Genomic DNA, 17,543 nt, shown 5'->3' with positions numbered 1-17,543 from the left:
TTCTTGAATTAAAAAGTGGTAACAAATTCTGATTGCAACACACCCCCTACATCTATTCAGCGATAAAAAGAAAACTCTCTTCAACTACTTTTAAACACTTTCATCACTTTATTTCATGGAATAACATTAAAAAACACACAAAGTGCGTAGACACGAAGTTAACTGACAAGCTATGTCACTGTTACCCTGACATTAAATGTCACTTTATATTTAATAAAATTGCCTGCTGCCAAAAGAAACATGTACTACTATACTGGCAAAGTATAGGCAATCTGTCACTGTCACTATACTAACTCTGACAGTTGACACTTGACAGCCACGAAAAGTTGATAATGAAAAGTTGCGATAAGAGAACAATTTTACCTGAAGAAAATAATTAACTTGCTTAAACTAATATGTTAACATACGACAACAAAATTATTCTGGCACCAATGGTGCGCATTGGAACTTTGCCCATGAGGCTTTTGGCGCTAAGATATGGTGCCGATATTGTTTATACAGAGGAATTAATAGATTGGAAGTTTTTGCGCTCAAAGCGAAGATGTAATGGTAAAATTCAGTCTTATGTATTACATAAAGTTCTAACATTGCTTAAAACATAAGAGAGCAAAAACTACACATTGACTACATAGGAAAGTTCTTTACTAACCGTCGTGACCTTTAAGAGGTTATGTTTTTAGAATATTCAATAGTGTTTGTATATTTGATCTAGTAAGCAGTCTAAAGTTAACTTATCATTGTACAAACCGTATTTTCCCTTATACGTAAGATCTATACTAATATGTCAAAAGTATTTATGTATTGTGCAGGATAAATGTGGCATCACAAATTTGATGATTTTTACAGATATTTTAAAAACTGTTGACTACATAGACCAATCAGATGGCACTGTTGTATTCCGCACATGTCATGAAGAGAAGGACAAAGTAGTACTACAGCTTGGAACTTGTGATGCTGAACGAGCCCTGAAAGTTGCCAAAATGGTGTAAGTTTTTAGTTACAAAATTAGAAAGTAACACCAAATAATGTAACCAGCAAGTAACTAATGACCAATGGTATAAGTTTTTAATATTTTGATACCTGCAAATCTAAGACATATATGAAAAAAAATATTTGAAGATTGAAACCATACTATGTTGTAGAAACGTCATCATGTCATATATCTTTATAGAGTTATATATATATATATAAGTTACACTCCATAAGATGATTAACATTTGAAGCAATTCAACGAACATAAAACTATTTCTTACAGAGAAAATGATGTTGCCGCTATTGACATCAACATGGGATGTCCAAAAGAATTTTCTATAAAAGGTGGAATGGGTGTTGCTCTTTTAGAGCAAACTGATAAAGCATATGACATATTAAAAACATTGGTAAATAATCTCTCTATACCAGTTACTTGTAAAATTAGAATATTTCAAACTCCTGAAGAAACTTATAGTGTGGTAGAAAAACTTGTTAGTTCTGGAATTAAGGCAATTGCGATCCACGGTAGGACACGGAACGAGCGTCCACAGCATGCAGTACATACTGATGTTATTCAATACATTGCTGATAAAATATCCATACCTGTTATTGCAAAGTAAGTAAATGCAGGATACAAAAAGGACTTTTTGTGTAAAACATCATCAAAGTAACTTTATAGAATTACAGTACCATGTAGAAACCATTATTCTTAAGATTAAGTAACAGTTCACATAATGCTTTATATGTAAAATCATAATCAGTAGAAAATTTATTTAGCTTACCAGGACATATGGGTTATGCCAATCGAAACCATAGATTCTGAGAAAGCACTGTTTAATTAGTTAAAAAAAAAAACACTTATATAATATTAATGATTGTTATTATATTAAATGTGTATTTTTGAGTATTATTGTGTTTTTGATAATTTATTCCATAATAAGTATAATCTACATCTAACATATCATCATAAATTGAGTCAGTAAATAACACATTTTACAAATATAATTAATTTTCAGTGGAGGGTCTAAAGAAATAGAAAAGTACACAGACATTTTAAAATTTAAGGAAATGACAGGTTGCACAAGTGTAATGCTTGCACGGGCAGCTGAATGGAACTGCTCCATATTTAGAAAAGAAGGTCTATTGCCCATGGATACTGTTATTAAAGAATATCTTAAACTTGCAGTTGATTATGATAATTCACCCTCAAATACAAAATATTGTGTGCAAAATATATTAAGAGATTTACAAGAGACACCGAGAGGTCGGAAGTTCTTAGAATGTCAAACTATGGATCAGATTTGGTATGTTTTCAACATTCACTTCAACCAATATTCTTTATTATATTTAAATAAGAATTAACTAAATTTTAAGAAAGCAAAAACATTACATTTTGAAATTTTAGATAATCCATTTGATAAATTTATTTTAAACCAATCTCAATTTTATAAAGTAAAATGATTACAATAGTTATTGTATTTTTAGTGCTATTTGGGACTTGGAAGAATATTGTCAGGAAAAACAATCGAACTATCAAAAGATGGGAATACAAGGTAGATGGCAAGTTACCCCCAATGAATTGGAGCCTCCATACAAAAAACAAAAGTCAGATGTACTATGTTTAGACGATGTAACTCAAATGAAGGTATCCATTGAATCTGTAAATATAAAAACATACTAAACATAATTGAAGATTCGTGAAGAAGTTTAATTTTGTTTTTATTTTCAGGTATGTTTTATTCGTGCTAACTTTACCGATCTCAATCTGCCTAAATCACAGTTACATGCTTGGGCTGGCAAAATCTCCTTAAAGTTACCAGTATATGAGACACAACAAATTGAAAAGCTATTTCGTACAATAATCACATTTAATGGTAAAAAGTACACATCGACATTTTGGGAGAAAAATAAGAAGTTTGCAGAACAAGGAGCGGCTCTTGTTTGTTTATACCACATTGGGTTACTTACTGAAGAAGATTTGATCAAGTTTGGTAGTATAATAAAATAAAAATAAAGATTGACATTTTACTTCTCCCAACAAACCTAATTATGGCATCATGTTCCAGTCCTGAGTTTGGCCAGATTCTCCGAAAGTTTCACGCTTAACTCATCTAATTTTGAAATTATCTCTTCATGTTTTAAAACATCAGCTTTCAATGATTTAAAATAATTAAAACATGTGTATGCCTCTTGTAAAGTTTTATCGGCTTCTGTGAATTTCAACGGTTGATCATGTTTTAGAACATCCGGATTTGATAAATCTTCTAAAATACACTGGGGTGCAGGCAAATTTGGAATTGTAAATTTGGTATTATCCATTATTAGGCTTTAAATCGACTCAAAATTCACTAACAACAATAAATACTAACTAAATAAAGACAACTGAGCTGACGTGACAGATGACACTGACAAGTGACAACAAAGTGAAGTGAAATTCGGTATTCTGTACTTTAAAATGATCGGTATGGTTTGAATCGATATTCCATCGGTTCTACATTAACCGAGCAAAAAAATGATTACTCCATTATATTTATTATTTAGATTCGTGCAGATTCATCGGACTTTGACTATTCAAATGCCCATCAATGTCTGACCTGTACCTACAGTTCCATAGATGTGTCTTGCCTGGTATAACTGGCGCTGTTATCGCGATTTTAGCTCTGGCATATCACTTATTTACAAACAAACATGGTTTGCGATTATTAAAATATAGTTTCGATAAGCAAGATTTAATTAAAAACGAGTGCTAAATTCGATAATACATAAATCATTGAAAGATGTACATACATACTAACATTATAAATGCGAAAGTTTAGATGTATGGATAGATGTTTGTTAGAGTTTGAAGCTTAAACGGCTGAACGGTTTGCTATGTTTCGCATAGATGTAGATGATAGTCTGGAAGAAAACGTAGTCTACTAACTTTTGTATTTTTTTATGTCCACGCGAACGGAATCTTGAGCGATAGCTAGTTCTATATGATTTTTCTTAGTATCATTCTAAGATGAAACACGCCCGTCTCTACCAAGTATTAAGTTTTAATCTAGTTTTAAGTATTCGTTTAGTAGTATACACTCTCAATACCGTAAACGAATTTGTAAATATTTTGTTTCATAAAAATTATTTCCGAATCAATTTAAGTTTTATGAAGTGTGTTATTTTATTTCTAAAGCGAACGACTACACGGTATCATGTTGAAGGAGGATATGGTCGCGGTCAGCGCAGGAAACCGCAAACTATCCACCTAAATAGCTCCGATACGCCAGAACATCGACCCGATACCTTGTTTTTACTTTTATAGCTGTTGCTCCCAAGTTATTATTGAATAAAGGAAAGTATTGTTATGGGTAAATCATATATCATACGAAACTAGGCATCAAAAAGCCAAAGTCTTCAATTAAATTAACAATTAATGCTATTTCATAAACATATCATGTTTCTTATTAATATTGTTGCGGTTTAAAGCGAAAACTTACTTCTGTAGTTGATCAAAATAAAGCACAAGTAACGTAAAAAGCCATTGTCTTAAAAAATTAGCTCAGATATAAAATATCATGAAAGTAAAAAAACTCTGTCGCGAATTCTTTGTGCATTAGAAAGTAAAACATGCACATCATTGTGGTTAGAACTACAACCTTCTCTGCTTTTTTAAATAGTTTAGGTGTGTTAATACCACGAATACTTTCTTACAATTCTATACTAATATTATAAAAAGGAAGATTTGTATTTTTGTATGCATTGAAATAACTCAAAAATTACTGGGCCGATTTTAAAAATTCTTTCACCGTTAGAATGGTAAGTTATCTGTGAATAACATTGGCTAATTTTTATTTTTAAGCAAAGACGAAGTTACGAGCAACAGCTAGTCGTAATTAAAACAATAGGCTTTATAATTTTTATGAAGCAAAGCGTCGTCAGTCGGCAGCACGTTGCCTCTCGAAGCAGCGCGCGTGTGGTCTCCGATATTTCCACACATCACGCTCTGCTGCCGCGTGATCACCCAACCTGTATCGAATTACAATCACATCATATCAACTTCATATCTGTCACTGGCTTCATTGACTCTTGATAATATTACATTATAATATGTTGACTCTCACCCACTTTATCTGGTAAAATAGAAAAAAGCTAGATCACTCACATATAGAATTTTTTTTTAAATCAAACGTTCTTTTCTTCTTTTCTGCAATTTCTTTGTCATCTATACTGTCTATACTATTATAATAAAGCGTAAATACACACACTTCTTTGTTGTCTAAGATATCAGTAATTACAGCATATTTTTGAATAATTCTTTTTTTTAATAAAAAGCCCTACACTTACGTCACGCTTTAGGCTAGATATTTTCACGCCATTAAACTAAGGGGGCAGTAAACTAATTTTAGATAAAAAACCCTAATGTGGGAAAGAGACCTTAAGTTGCTGCCAACATCAAGGAAGCAAGGTCGCCATGCTTTGTCATCATGTCATGTCATTTCGACACTTTCAATTAAGAATTTGACAAATATTAACAATATAATAAAGTTTTTATAATTCCATGCGGATGAAGCCGCATGGGAACAGCTAGTAATAAATATTATAGGTATTGGTTAATAAATATTATATTAATGAGTGCTGCGGTAAAGAATAGCATTACAGATAGTCTATGAAAACTTTGCACTTTACAGTTTATGGATTAAAAAAACAAAATAGAATTGGTCAGTGGTGAGACCATCATGTTTTGAGGGTCTTCAATTCATAATGAGTTTTTTGATTTACTACCTCCGTTATTATAAGAATGTCCGTATGTCGAAGTCAAACCGCGAAATTACAAAACCACGCGTCGCTTTCCTTTGGATGCAACCACAAAATTTTCTTCGCTGTGCCCGCATCATATAAAACATAATTGTTGAGCATTATTTAGGCTCACAATAGAATGAGTGTGGCTTGTAATATGTTAAATGGTCGTCTCAAAACTGACCGTAAAATGAATGTATCTAACGTGGATATGGAATAATTCCCATGCATAGTACATGATTTTAAGCCAATACAAATACCTAGTACTTCTACATAGAACACATTTATAGCAATAATAAAAACTAAACTTAAGTAGAAGCATAGATGGCGCATCTTTATCCATGTAACATTCCAGTTGCGGAAAATAATGCAATTAAGCACACTGCAAAATCGGTTAACACAAAGCGGCCGCTAGGTTCGCACTTATATACAATTCCACACAATACAATCAAACATTTACTATGTTACGTATTGGCCAGAAAAGTAAGTGCGTGTACCGACAGACACACTGTTATAAAATGATTTTAAATGGACGAAAACTACTCTCACTATAAAAATGGACTCACTGGTGTACATGTAATCCGAAGGAATAGACAGAAATCGCACATTTTATTTACACAAAGTATGTATACTTTTCTTCTTCTATGTACAACTTCGTTACGTGAACTATAATTTTATTTTAAGTTTCTTTAGTACATCTCCAATGCAGATGCAGACCGTAGCAATCCTGCTAAACACTTTTGCAACTTTAACTCGCTTTTTCACTCTTTCTTACATTTAAAGGCAACGTTAATAATTTTATTTAAATCACATCTCACGTTTATTTTAAACAATAAGTTTTATTGACGTGTTGCAGTGACAATGGCGTGTCACGATGTGTCACCCTGTTTTGTGTTGCATATTTAAATAGTTGACAAGCAACGCGACACTCGAATACTATTCCATTTGAATTGTACTTTTGACAATTCAATGAAGGACTCTTTATAACGCACTCTGCAGCATCTCATTACGAATAGGGTCTCGCTCACGATCCCGCATTAAAAACTGTATTGATTCAATATTTTGGCGAAACTGTAAGCGATAAAGCGAAACTTTAAAATTTAGAAACATGTTGTCTTTGCCGGTAGTAGTTAAACAATTGTTATTTGGAACAGTGTAAATAATTAAAAGGTCTCTAAGATTTTATTTTTACGTGTCAATCGAATAAAGGACATAAACGTTTTTAAGAAAATTGTGAAATATTTTTTTAAAAATTCCATTGTCAAACATCGCAAATTTAATAAAGACTTCTATAACATTAGCAAAAAATGGTTGCTGTTGTATCTAGATGTCACACACTGCTTTAATTACAATATCGGTTTACATATATCAGGTAAAATAACTTTGTACTTAATGTCCACCCGTTGGTGGACATTATAATGATTAAAATCGACGTTATTATTTAAATCCTAACCCACTTCAAAACTGTTTAATTATTATTCAATAGTAAACAACTGCTAATTGTCTAAATCTATTTAAAGATGAGGAACTAAAATCCTGTTGAGCGGTGCAAGGCCGGGACGCGTGCCCGTCCATAATCAGTAGGAAAGATCTACTAAATAAATTGTGAGCTTTGTATAGAAAAACAAAAGGGGGTTAAGTTATTAGGGAAGAGAGGGCGCGCGTGTCGCGGAGCGCGGGTGGCCGTCGCTCCTCGCTCCTGACGCTCAATAAATTGCTTTCGGAGACAGATGATGTCTACAAGGAATGTTGTTTTTGTTAGTCCTCAGTTTAACAGGATTTGAAATATTTTACGCGACTCGTTCGGAGCATATGGTCCGTCACGATCTTAATTGATGATGTTTGAAAAAAAAAATAGGAGCAGTTTCTACAATGTTATGAAGGTTCATTAAAAATCATGTTACGAATATAAATAACGAATATAATATTGAAATCATAGCATAGTATTTGTTATCACTAAATTAAAAATAACTAAACCTAGCATCACACGGCATTGAGAATTAGAATAGGCCTAGTCTATCGCATGGCTTGCGATGTCTTTTTTCTCTCTCTGTATCGTTTTCTCATTCCTGAGGGTCGCGACCTCTCTTCTTGACCACCTTTCGATGAGTGTTTCTCCACTCTGCGATTTTCTGCCTTTTTTTCAAATATCGGTATCATACAAAAAATTCTGCGTTTTGGCAGTTTTAATCAGAACACATCTTACCCGCTAAACTGCAATTGCACTAAAGTTACTCGCTGTATTAACCATCTTAAGTTAAAAACTTAGTTTTAAAACCACGTGAAATACTAAAAGATCTTATAAAAGTTATATAGCTGTTTTAACAATAAATGTGTTGACAAAATATTACCCATTCAAATATATAACTAACTTACATGCTGATAAAGTAATCATTGTGTCGGACAACAAAAAAAGAAATTAGAGAAATGAATTGGTCCGTGTCACAGAGTGTAGTGGGTGTTTAAAGCCGGTTGATATATGTGCAGCGATACGAGCCAACTGTTCCAGTTGTCGGAATTTACGAGCGAGCCTGAACACGGCAAATACATTTGTTAATAGACACATTAGCCGTTAAATGCGCCTGCGCCGACTCTTAATTGCCGGCATATTGTCGCGCCTGCGCGCCGCCGACATCGAGCAACGGCCAGAGAACTATGGCGTTGTTTGACAGTTGTCAAAGATCACAAGCGTTGACATGGGGTGGGCGTCGCCTGAATGAAGCTTTAAATTGGATAAATTAGTATCAATTAGAATATGGATTCATTGTAAACAAGCTACTTAATAGAAGCGTTTCAAAAAATGAAAACAAAGTTATAGCTCTTCGGTAGTTGTGTGGATTGTTATTGTGAAATGTTATATTGTTTTAAAGTTTAAACATAACATTTGTAGAATTTAACTTTTTTATACGGAAAAAAATCAATTTTTATAGTATGGTAAACAAAAGAGAAACCCGCATTTTTTTACCGTCGCTAACGTTGTGCAAATAATGATCAAACAAATATTTTAAAATGCGTTACTAAAACAATGGTTGTGCGCAATTAGCGTGATGGCAACGTACGTTTGGTATTGTTCCAGCGTTGTTGTAGTTGTTCGCTAACGAGCTTCAAGTGGCGCGTGCGGCGCCCCCTCCCGGCGGCTCCTGTCGGCTTCCGACCTCCCCTGGCCTCCCCCGACCTCCCCCGCTGCGTCCGCGACACTCTTTGTCCTCCTTCTATTACTATGTCACTCCACATCACCTTTAATGGCTCAACATTTTGTATAGGCTTTTTGTTTTCAATTAGCGTTATGTTTGTTTTTTAATACGATTGCGTTGTGACAGGGAATGTACGAAGTTCTCTTTTGGTATACGCTTAATACCGATATCTATTATAGTTTCTTGTTATTGTGTTAAAGTCCTGAGTGTATGCTTGGGCAAAGCATCGATAATTTGCCTAAAAAACCTTTTTTATTTAAGTATTTACTCGGAAAATAAAAAAGTGTTATTTCAGGCGTTTTGTTTTATTTTACGTCATTACCTATTGAGTGTATTCGCTGAATAAATAAGCAGAGCAAAATAATCATAGCTTAGCAACTATAAGATAACTTAAGCAAAGAAAAGGAACAAAAAAACGTGTCTGAATGGGAGAATTCGATTTAATTCGCTTGATAGCATACGTACAAACAACAATACAAGTCGTCGCAATGTCTGCTCCGGCCGGCATCATTTGCAAGGATGCACTCGATTGAGAATTAGATAACAATGTTCCAGCGAACGTCCTTCATTCAGACTTCAGTTTTACAATAAGCAGTTTTTAAATGGATAAGAATAGTGAAACAGATTAAATGTTAGTGAACAGATAGACCACCGGAGTGGGCGGCGCTTTTACAATCATTGGACTCGCTTTTGCATTGCGCTTGCAAGATTCAAATGTAACTTACGTAAGCCTTTTATATATTTATCAAGTTATAAGAGTTTTTATAACATCAAGCGAGTAATCGACAATTAAGCGACCATCCGTTGTGTTTACTATGTTTCAGTTAGTTCTAACTCATAATCAACTAAGGAGTACATTTTGTGATAGCAGTAAGTGCTACTTTAACATTACGTATCTGTGTTTATTACGTGATTAATTTCAAGGAACAGAAATTCTACATATACAAAACAATGTAAAGGTTGTGAAGTCCGTTACTTGTGACATTGATTCAATGATTACATATTTATGCAAACATGGTGCGGTTCATTGCCTTATCGGATACCGTTATCAATTAACATACAGAAGGACTCCATTTCGGAGTTGCATTCCGCAAATCAAGAAGACGTTTAGGTAGCGGAGCATTGCATTGTCAGGGGGCCATTCATCGCACCGCTCTTGAATATCAATCGATACTCGCCTGAAGATCTCTTATTCACGCGTACTTTAACAAACAACAAACAATGTTACGACTCGCATCGCACCTAACGTGATTTAAAAAACATAAGCGAAAAGAATCTTTATTCCAATGACCATAAGAGACATGGAGAAAATGTTCAAACATGAAGGATATAAATAATGTAGGCGGCGTATAATAACACAAAGTTATTCTTAGCTAATCTTTTGTATAAGTTCAAGTTTTTGTAGAGCCTTTTATTGAAATGTTTGTCTGTATGTTCGTAATTTGATAAAAGACGTTCCACCTTGAAATGCGATCACAATGGTCTTTTTTTTAAATATAAAATCGACATTCGGAACGACCTACTTATACTTTTATTCCTACTAATCTTTTCAAAGTTGTTTACTTAGAAATGTATATTGAAATTAAAGCCTGTTAACTTTTATTATGTCTGTACAAAATACACAATTTATTTTCACGTTTGTAAAAACGTTAAATGGTAATTTAAAAAGGCAACTTCTCAAATCTTCCTTCGCAAGCTAAGTAAGCGAAAATTGTTTTAAATGTCTTCACATTTGTATGATGCGGTATCAATGATTTTACTCCTATTATCAAAATAGGAAAAAGATGTACCGATTATGAGCTGCCAGTTTACGCTCGACAACAGATGAACTAAAACAATATAAAACGTGATCGGTCAGTGAGCCGGGCGCTCAGGTCTCGAGCCCGCCTCGTCACGTGCGCTGTGAAGTCGGCACGGCTTCTGTTATTTGTCTCTAATACACAAAGATTACCAATAATCATACAGACGTAGATTACTTTTTAGCGAATACATTATTTTATGAACAAAAAAAAGAATCAATAATTATTTAATATGAATTCGTAGAAAACGAAGCCGTGATAAGTTCTTTCCAGGTGCGAGTAACTATACATCAAAGCCTTAAAGTAAATTATTATCAACGGCAGCACAAACACAAACCATATGAAAATATTCGTAAATTATCGAAACAAAGCTCAAGTAACTTTTGTAGAAGAGAATACAATTCACACTATAAAAGCAACACCATATTGTAAACTGTAAATTATAGCAAGTGAAGCGAACAAAACGTTTTAAAGCTGTAATTAACTAATTAACCTGTTTCGACGGAAACGGAAACAGATATTTATTACTTAAAAGGTAAATTACCCTCATCATATGTTGATGTTTTTAAAAACTTCGTAACAGAGCCATTAAAGATCGCTTAGCCCGTCGTCGCACGCCCCCGCCCGCCGCCGAGCCGGCCCGCCTGCTAGCTAACTCGCTCGCCCGCTACCACTATATCATTGCATCGGTCACGCATTCTCGCTTCATATCCAGCCCTTTACGGAACAGCACAACGGCAAGGGTTGGATTTTAATTACGTTATTTTCTATTATTTCCTCCGCTGTCTTAGTTTCGGGGCAAGGGTCGTGAGATGTAATAAATTCTGCTTTTTATGAGGTCACGGTTAACCCTCTTGATAACGTTTATCGCACATCTGGTGGATATGAGAAAACTATTGTTGTTCCGCCTTTTAAATTATGTTGCAATACTTTCATTTTATTAAGATCCCATAAAAGATACATATTTCTATTCACATGTTTTCACGAACTTTCATTAACTGTCGATAACTTTTAACGCCTCATGTCTACACCTAACATCGCTTCATATCAAAGAATCTTACAAGTCATCATGGTATACATTCTTGATATTGCTTCCTGGTTATAACCTTGTTTTAAGGATGTCAATAATTAAGTAATAAGTGGCTGGAACGATACGGAGATGGATTGATTTTCGATAACATATACTTACAACAGTTTCGATTACTGCTCCTCAGAGAACCAAACATAAAGAATTTGTATCAAGAATAATGAACGTTGCACCATTGGTAGTTTTAAACAGCTCAATCATAATTAATGTAGCAGAACATTCTATCATATCCTCAATAGATGAAAACGGTGCATCGATCCGTGTAAAAAAGTTCGATGTAAATGTCAAAGTGTAACTTGTCACAGCGATCAGTTCCGCCATGCACGAAATGGAGAGGCCCGCTTTACATTCGCGACCGATTGCGCACGAGAAGCGTAATGTCGGATAATTTTATTGATCACCTATCACACGCCTACTTACATTTTGTAAAAAACTTTGTGAATAAAAGGGTTTAATGGTTGACACGGTGCTTACCGTAGCGTGCATCTTACAATACTTTGAACACCTTTTATTAAGTGCTTTGCGCGTTTTTTCTGTATGGTGCAAACAGCCCCTGAAATAATAAATGTAGAAACTGTTATATTTGGTATTACAGTGCTAGATTTTTAAAACGATACATAACTCTTAACATTTCCAGTAAAATGTGATTTCTGTTTTCTGTTTTCTGTAATATAATATAGAGAAAAGATTTGCATTTTTGTATGTATTACATGAGAGAAAGGTAATTTATCTGTGAGTAACGTGGGCTGTATCCATTATTATTTAACGGGGACGAAGTCGCGAGCAACAGCTTGTTTAAAGCTTGCTAAAATAATAAGTTACTTTCGGTAGTAAATCAACGCGCGCGATATGCAAACACAGGGCGACAGACGGAAAGGATTGTAGCGCGGCGTCCGCGTATGAATAATTGTAATTCTTTATTCGCGAGAAGGGATTTGTATGCTTAAGTGATTAAAGTTATTTGAATACGGCTTTGCAGCGATAGGTGTACAAGTGGGAGCGCGATACGCAAATACAGATGTTCGCACTTATATATACGGGGCTTGCGCGAACATCGATCGCTTTAAGCCTAAAATAAAACTAATGGATTGAGAGAATGCCCATTGTGTAAAATATTCATTCTTTACAAATGTCATATGTTTATAATAACGACATGCAAACGAGTTATTATTCAACATAATACAATATTTCAAATTTAAATTATTAGGTAACATTTTTGCATCCAACATGCTTTTTACAAATATAGATAATATGAATATGGGCCGTAATCATACTTCATCATATTTACTAACAAATAACATAAATGCAAAATTTTAGATGGTTGGATGTTTGTTAGAGTTTGTATCTTTTCCAGCTGAACGGATCTGGATAAAATTAGGCATAGATGTAGAGCTTAGTCTGGAAGGACACATAGGCTATTTAGTTTTATAAAAAAGTTCGATTCCCGGGCAAAACAAACGCGTTTTGTTTCTTATAGATTTTTTTATCTCAAAAAACCCAAGCACTATTTGTTTTGTATTTTAATTTTAGGTATCAAGCAATTTTAGATATAAAACAGTTGATTTTTTTTAATCAATAATGATAACATACGTCATACTTATATTATTAATGCGAAAGTTTAGATGGATGGATAACTCCACGCGGACATAGTCGCGTGAAAAAGCTAGTTTAATAATACCTAATGCTGAAAATACAATCAATAGAGTGTCCCCTACATTGTAATTGGCAAAAATCTGTAAATCGGTGATCGATCATCCGTCACGTGCTACATTTTTTTAAGATAAAAAATACTTTTTTAATAGAAAAAACTCTTCAATGTATAACAATAGTGTTGAGCATCACGATAAGCATATAAAAGACGGGCAAATATTTGAGCGGGGGCGTAACGGAGCATGAGACTCGAACAAAACCGTATTAACCAAGGATTAGGATAGATACAGCGTTATTTGATTACTTAGATACACATTACATGAAGTAGGGAACATCGCGTTTAATCTTATTCTTTACACAAAGAATTCCTTTTTTTGTAAATCAATCTTGAATACGCTAAAAACTTGATGGTACAGAATTAAACAGAGAAAACGACGCATTCATGCAATTTGTATGTGCCTTGACTGCGGAAATCATATAATTAGTTTTAATAATTCCGCCTTTTTTAATATTCTAGTAAACTCAATTGTATCGTCGCAAAATGATACGGTTTGAGTAAATGCATAAGTTAAAAATTGTTTAAACAAAACGTTTCTAAAGGTCCACACATGTCACAGGAAAAACTTTTCACACAGTAACTTGTTTAAGTTTAGGATTGAGTCGTATTAGGCGTTGCACAGGGGGAAATATATTATTGGACAAAATCGGTAAAATATGGAGCGATAACACATCGGCATTAATCATCAAACACGCGTGAAATCAAATTACCGTTTACCAGTCGCAGGCGATTCGAAAGGGTTGCAATACCCCACGTGACCATGCCCTTTGAACACAAATATTGTTGTCTCCCTTTCACCTAGTCTTCGTGAAATATGAGAAAAAGGGAAACAAATTTATGCAACACTAGTATAGATGGTCATCATAGTTGAAGCATTGTGCAAATCGAAAATGCAAACAAATTTAGTCATGAAATTGGTTTTGTGAATTGCATAAAATAGATTATTAGTATGAATGAGCGTGTCACGATTTATTCACGAATATTGCAGTATTTTTTTCTCACAACAATTTTATGTAGTCAATTTAGTCAAAATAAAGCGTTTGCATTACTACTAATGTTATTTTATTAAGCTGGTTCTTTAAAGAACACTAGCTGTTGCCGGCAACTTCGCCAGCGTTTAAATAAAAAAAATCAGTAAATATACAGCCTATGTTACTTAGTGATAATACAGCTTTTTAATGGTGCAAAAATTTTTGAATTCGATCCAGTAGTTTTTGAATTATTTCCTCACAAAAATACAAATCTTTCCTCTTTATAATATTACACGAGTAGTATAGACAACCATGAAAGTTACACCTTCCTAAGTTATTGAAATATTATTTCCTTTGGCTAATATTAAATCCTGAACTGATATACTCTAATCTTCCAGAGATCTAGAGGATATAGCATAAAATAAAGACTAAATAATAAATTAAAGACCACGGAGAAAAAAAGAGAGAATTAATTTAAATGTATAATACGGAAAATAACCACAATACCGATTTTCCGCATTGGCACATACCCGATTAGTAGACAGCACAAAGAGAACAAATGTGAACTCTAAAGCGTTGAGCCCACGTCAAATATTAATCCAGTGATTGACTTTTGTACAGATGCTCAGGGGCTCGGTTTTTAATTAAGGCAAATGGCCGATATCGGAGGCGGACGTGGCCGGTACAATGCCGCTTGTGATTGACACAAATTACCTCTAATCGAGAAACACATAAACGGCGTCCAATCCCATAAATCGAAGCTCTATTGTTACCGTCCTGCGCAATGCACAACCGATACGCCCGTCCGTCGTACGTCGTCCGCTCGTTCGAAAGCCAAAACTTTGTAAAGAGATCCCGACAAAAAATTTCGACATGCACATTATCCTGTTCGTCATTTCATTTTATAGAATAGATTTCGTAGCGCTAATTTAAAATACAATCCATTCTCAGTTGAGTCTATTGCATTAATACATTGTAAATAAACGGACAATTTATTTTTTTATTACAGATGCCTAAAATGTTGCCAAGTTAACGTACTTCTATGAATTACATTATGTTTCCGAAAACTAAAAGACTGGCTACCGCCTTGTGTTTGATTATTACGACACTGTAATTGAAGAAACGTTATGTCGGGTAAATAGAAGTCTTTATCGCATGGCCATTCTGTTACTTTTTAATCGAAAAAAATCTGCTCTATTTAAAATTAGATTTAAATGTATTTTAATCCGAACGATAAATGTCAATCAAGTTGTAGCGGGAGCCAGGCGGGAGCGTGATACGAGCATCGACAGCGCCTGCGCCCTGCGCCTCGCGCCCCCTCACGCTTAAAGAGGATTTCGGGCAAGGGTGAAATTAAAATGTCAAAATAGTAGCGACGTAGTGCGAGATATTTGTCTCCGGCTTTGTCCAACTCCATTGTGTAATATATTTGTAAAGGTCGCCCGGAAAACGATACCTTTTTAAGCTCTTTATTCATTAAAATACAAAAAGCTCAGCTTGTTTACCTGCATGTTAAGACGTTAAAGTTTTTTAATACACACACATGCTAACGTTTCACAAGCTAAAAAAAAACAATATATTTTATATAATCATTCATATCTATATGTTTACAAAATAAGTATGAATATATTTCGATAATATTGAAATTATTAGCGCAAATCGCACAAATTCCTGACAGTCTTTGCATTGTTCTCTTTGCATTTATTTGTTTGGCTATTCAAGCTCTATAGTGGGCTTGGCGAGGGTTCGAAGGGCAAATAAATAATTACACGCATTTTGCAGATATTTGGCCCAGGGCCGATGAGCGCAGTGCACTTGCCTATTGTCGGCCGAACAGGGGAGCAGAGAACGGCGCGCCGTCGCATAACATTTCAATAATCACAAAGACGCGTTACTAATGAACCAGAGTAATATACGTAAAAAAGTAATGAAAATGTAAGTAGTTGGCAAAGTCTCTGGACATATAGTTAAGTTAGTTCTCTTTTCACCTCAGAATGCACATACTGTACTTGATACCTTATTTGAGATTTCATGCGATCTGCTGAAATAGATTCTTATTGCTACTGTTGATTTTAACTCATAGTACTTTGTGTTCTGGCCATGCAAATCATATAAGATATATTCAGTAATGATTATGAAATAGTAACCATAATAGGAAATTCAAATTATTCGGTTTACGTTAAGATTACTAGGATAGTATTGTATTATCTGTGGTTAAGAGAAACCTTATATCACCACTATGAAGATTTACAAGTATTACCACTGTATTCTGAAATAATTCATTGAAATAATAACGTGTTTAACGCCCTTGAAATATTTTATTAGGGTACTGTTTTATATAAAGTTTCAAACGTGTTCAAGAGTACGTTAAATCAAATTTGATAATATTGTGTTAACAAAACATTGAAAGGCAAATGGAACTTTTATACGGTGTGACGTATTTTAGTGTATCAATTAGAGCTGTGTATAGCGCTGGCGCAGCGTGCAGCAGCGGCGGGCTCGCCGGGCCCAGCGGGCGCTCCGCGGGGAGCCCGGCTCTTTAACCCTGGGCTCATTGCATATGCGCGCAGTCAACACTATTTTTTGAACAAATAATAAAAAAAAACATCACTGCACATGTCGAAGTGATTTTTTTTTTCGAAAAAAAAAATATGGTCGATTATTATTAGCTTCATAAATTACCAGCAACGGTTGTTTCTCATATGCTCGATTATTTAGATTTGCACACACTTGAAAGATGATTTTGTAATATTAGACAAGGAAGTCGAGCAATTAAATAATTATTATAAAGACCTTAAATTTTAAGAAGAAATAGCAACAATAGCAAAAGCACAAAAGCATTTTTTTATTTAACTATTAGTTAGGAGCCTGTAGTCGAAAAAGCAATTATGATTTTATTCGTCGCCGTACCTTTCTGTTGCAGTCACCTGCTGCGCAACGCCTCTCTATAATTAAGCCCCGAGCGACATTCCCGGAGCTTTTGTAAACGATAACACGGAAGCTGTTCGAAAACTTAAAAAAGTAAGTAAGTATTGT

The 17,543-nt window shown here is 34.4% G+C and overlaps 1 protein-coding gene across 3 annotated transcripts; it reads left to right on the top strand.

Annotated features, from left to right (window-relative positions):
• The first annotated feature begins 292 nt into the window (after nucleotides 1–292).
• Nucleotides 293–17,532, top strand: LOC106099597 (tRNA-dihydrouridine(20) synthase [NAD(P)+]-like). Of its 3 annotated transcripts, XR_001225394.1 has the most exons (7): nucleotides 293–549; nucleotides 847–985; nucleotides 1,256–1,588; nucleotides 1,989–2,276; nucleotides 2,458–2,617; nucleotides 16,290–16,442; nucleotides 17,431–17,517. XR_001225394.1 is itself a non-coding variant. In XM_013278178.1 (6 exons), exons 1-6 carry the CDS (start codon nucleotides 396–398, stop codon nucleotides 17,491–17,493), a joined length of 1,137 nt encoding a protein of 378 aa, XP_013133632.1. In that variant the 5' UTR covers nucleotides 293–395; the 3' UTR covers nucleotides 17,494–17,532. The 3 variants fall into 3 exon arrangements, 2 of the variants coding, with proteins under 2 accessions (XP_013133632.1, XP_013133631.1); XM_013278178.1 differs by lacking the exon at nucleotides 16,290–16,442 and having other exon boundaries at nucleotides 17,431–17,532; XM_013278177.1 differs by lacking the exons at nucleotides 16,290–16,442; nucleotides 17,431–17,517 and adding an exon at nucleotides 2,702–3,212 and having other exon boundaries at nucleotides 295–549.
• Nucleotides 17,533–17,543: the final 11 nt, after the last annotated feature.

This window comes from Papilio polytes, unplaced genomic scaffold (genome assembly GCF_000836215.1).
Source record: "Papilio polytes unplaced genomic scaffold, Ppol_1.0 DF824102.1, whole genome shotgun sequence".
Lineage (NCBI taxonomy): Eukaryota > Metazoa > Arthropoda > Insecta > Lepidoptera > Papilionidae > Papilio > Papilio polytes.
Note: the sequence above shows the minus strand (reverse complement) of the source record. Positions and strands in the feature narration are given on the sequence as shown.

Coding starts and splice junctions, on each gene's coding strand:
- LOC106099597 (XM_013278177.1), top strand. CDS start 396: ATGTTAACATACGACAACAAAATTATTCTGGCACCAATGGTGCGCATT. Junction 986..1,255: donor CTGAAAGTTGCCAAAATGGT/GTAAGTTTTTAG, acceptor TATTTCTTACAG/AGAAAATGATGTTGCCGCTA. Junction 2,618..2,701: donor ACGATGTAACTCAAATGAAG/GTATCCATTGAA, acceptor TTTTATTTTCAG/GTATGTTTTATTCGTGCTAA.